A 3,451-nucleotide genomic window follows, 5' to 3' on the forward strand; every position below is an offset into this window, starting at 1 on the left:
CATAAGGGATATAATTGTGAGCAATGGGCTGCTTCCCTTGTTTTGAAAGTTTGATAGACCAATAGATGGTAGAAGCTAGGATTAAAAATTTACTTCAGACTCGAGTAAATGTGGTTACCAAAAGTATATATGAAATATATCATAATATATAAAGTTATTGCCATGAATAGAAGAAATATTGGATAAGTATATTATTTATGCGCATTACTCTTCAAATACTGAAACAAAGAGAATCTACGGCAACAAAAAAAAAAAAAAAAAAAAACAAGCAAAAAAGCCACAGAAGAGATTGATCAAACACTAGAAAATTCATAAAAACATAATTTTGATTTGGTTCAAAAGGTTGCTGCCTCACTATTCTGATAAACAACTTCTGTTTACTGGAAGAAATGTGAAGCTAGTTCGATAAACACGACAGAGAAGGAAATGTGTTATGAGCTGTTCCATGAGCATTGATACAGGAGGAGTAAGTATTTCCATTCCCAGATGCTGATTTTATGTTGATGTAGTCCAGTGAAATGTTGGTGCAACCCACAGTTTCACTGCAGCTTAGCTTGATGGCATTATCTGTTGCAGATGTTCCCGAAAATCCAGTAAATGATACATCGCTTATTCGGACTGCAGATTTCTGCAATAGTTTGTGAAACCAATATGTTTATCAGCACTCTGTCTGTAGTTGCCTTCATATTTAATGAAAAGAATCAACTAATAAGCTCATTGTTTACCAGATTCAACAAGTACTGATTATTCTTACCGTAGTCTGGCATACTGAATGGGGACAGTAATACTGGTCGATGATGATGGGATTCTCAGCATCTTCGAGCTTAATGTTATTGAATGTAATCTTTCTGGCATATCCAGACCCTCCCTAGAGAAGAAAAAGATCCACAAAATTAAATAAGAATTAAACATGCACCCTAATTTGAATCAAGCTACTTGTCTTAATGAGAACAATTATGGTTTAATTACCTGCCATGTCTTGATCCTTGCTCCGTTCTGAGTTCCTTTAAAGCTGCAACTGTCCACATGTATTTCTTCCACCTGGGCACTTGCTCCACCCACGCCCAGGCTTCCAATACTACAAGAAGTATACATATTGATCTTCCCAATTCAGCCTTTTAAATATATTTTAGATTTTTTTCATATAAAATGGGGGAAGAGATAAAATTCAGAAGTAATGGAGCTTCAAGTACAGTTTGAATAAAAAATTTGGAAATGAGGGATGTTCTTCCATTTTTCCCCTTAGTAAGAATGTTAACTCTCTACAAATACTCATATGCATTTCTTTTTCAGTTCCTTCTTGGACAATGATAGGGTAGCTTGGATCATATTCCCTATTAAGCATGTTTAGAAAAGGTTAGAGCTTAATTATATGTGACACACCTTATACCATGACCGGGACCACATGCCACACCTTTGACGAAAACTTGGGAGGTTTGATCACCGAAAGCGATACAATCATCACCTACAAATCCAGTAACAGTGTTCTCGTAAATAAATAACATGCAAGGCTTAGGCGAAAAGAAGACGAGGAATGGGAGCAAAACTTTAAGAAATTATACCGGTTCCAATGGTGGAGTCAGAAACTCGAACGTTTTTTGAGTGGGAAATATCAATGCCATCAGTGTTGGGGCTGGAATCAGGAGCAGTTATGGTGAGGTGGGAGATGGTAACACCATTGCTGCCTGATACACTGATATGGTTTCTTTGGCTATTTATGAAGTTTAATCCTTGGAGTACAAGGTTGTTGCAACTATAGAATCCCATGGCCTATGATTCACAGTAGGAGCATGTATCAATCTATAAGTAAGCTAAGAGATTAATTGAAATGATAAAATTCAGGTCTTGAATCATATGATATAATGAACACTTGTATGAGTATGTGTTGATTTCAATAATATTTCACTAACAATGTGTTTGAAACTCCATAATGAAATCAGTAGTAATATATATGAAAGAACATACAATATTTTAATACATGTATGTCTACTTCTAAAAGTATGGCTACTACCATATGTAGTTCTAAATAATAAAGGTTTCAAAACTATGATATTGATTAAAAGGACCATTTGAGAGATCTCAATAAAGAAGATATTGAGATGACAAACTTCTTGAAGACATAGGAGACGTCCATGCATCTAATATATATCCCATGCAAGATCGCTAAAATAAAGGGATATGATCAAGAAAATTTTTTTGATTTAATTTTGCTATTTACATACAATTTCCTTTTGAAAAATGCATGATGTATAATAAATCATGATCAAGAAAAGAGAAAAATGTATTTAGAAAAAAAAAATTACAATTTTTCCCCTTACGTTTTTTCCATCAAAATTTGAAGGAATCAAGGATAACCTAAAATAAAATCAATCCTAGAATTATTTAGAAAAAGCCAAATGATAAAATCAATACATGAAAAACAATTGAAGGTGTTGAGGCATTCAACTTACAGTAGGTCTCTGATATATCTTCCCCTGAACATCAAAATCAGGCATGAGAATCCAGAGTTGATGAAGAAGGAAATTAAAGAAGTTTCTAGGAAATCAGTTGGGCTAACTCACAGATGTATAAGCTTGCCACCACTCAGCACCCCGGCCATTAATTTGTCCATTTCCTTTGACAGTGAGTCCATTCACATGCCAGAAGCCAATCCAACAATTTAAGTTATTAGAACCATAGTCGTAAAGTTTCGGTGCCACGATACGGCCATATACCTGTAATCCCCCACATTATCGAAAACCTTCTGCAGTCAGTGTTCCTCAGGTAAAATTGAACTAGGAAGATGGGAGAGAACAGTAGAATAATTCAGAAATTTAACATACCTCAACATAAATTTTAGAGGGTTTGCATGGGCCGTAGAACTGCACAGGCCTCAACAAAAACGTCTTTCCTCCAGGTATGACGAGGTTGGGATATGATTTACCTGCACAAATGTCCCTCCATGCCCTCATAAAAGCCTGTGCGTTTCACATAAATTAGTCCAAAGTTCTCATTTCTGAACAAAAAAAAAATAGTAATAATCAAGAGAAAATAGTAAAAATTATTTTATATACTTGGGAATCATCTGTAGCTCCATTTCCAACAGCTCCATAATTCATCACATTAGTCTGACCCCCATGGAGTAAGCTAAAATCGACTGAATGGCATGTTCCCATTGCAGCCATGCATAAGACCAAGAAAATGGTGAAGAGTTCCTGCATAAGAAAATCTCTATGTAATGTGAATACAGTAGTAATAGAACATGGTCTACAGTGATAAAAGAGAGATATTCTTCTCACCATTTTATCAATCCGAGAAGGAAAGCAAGATCAGAAGCAGTTTCACAAGACAAATGCTATAGCCATCATCTATTTATTTATATACAAATCGTTTTAAATTTATCTTATTGTTAAATATTTACGTCTATTTATGAATTCCTTAAATTAATTTCATTTAGCCTATATTTGATTCC

General features: G+C 34.7%; 1 protein-coding gene across 1 annotated transcript; it reads right to left on the reverse strand.

Annotated features, from left to right (window-relative positions):
- Positions 1–397: 397 nt before the first annotated feature.
- On the reverse strand, positions 398–3,164 carry LOC117921743 (probable polygalacturonase At3g15720). The gene is made up of 9 exons (XM_034839707.1): positions 3,054–3,164; positions 2,823–2,957; positions 2,562–2,714; positions 2,451–2,474; positions 1,563–1,770; positions 1,384–1,465; positions 970–1,078; positions 755–868; positions 398–628 (listed from the first exon to the last, which is right to left on the reverse strand). The coding sequence occupies exons 1-9, from the start codon at positions 3,162–3,164 to the stop codon at positions 398–400; spliced, it is 1,167 nt and encodes a 388-aa protein (XP_034695598.1).
- Positions 3,165–3,451: the final 287 nt, after the last annotated feature.

Source organism: Vitis riparia, chromosome 9, assembly GCF_004353265.1.
Source record: "Vitis riparia cultivar Riparia Gloire de Montpellier isolate 1030 chromosome 9, EGFV_Vit.rip_1.0, whole genome shotgun sequence".
Classification (NCBI taxonomy): domain Eukaryota; kingdom Viridiplantae; phylum Streptophyta; class Magnoliopsida; order Vitales; family Vitaceae; genus Vitis; species Vitis riparia.

Excerpts from the sequence above, each read along its gene's own strand:
- LOC117921743 (XM_034839707.1), bottom strand. The coding sequence starts at position 3,164 with ATGGCTGCAATGGGAACATGCCATTCAGTCGATTTTAGCTTACTCCAT. Across the intron at positions 2,715-2,822 it reads CCTCTAAAATTTATGTTGAG|GTATATGGCCGTATCGTGGC; the intron begins GTATGTTAAATT and ends GGGGGATTACAG. Across the intron at positions 1,079-1,383 it reads GGTCCCGGTCATGGTATAAG|TATTGGAAGCCTGGGCGTGG; the intron begins GTGTGTCACATA and ends TACTTCTTGTAG.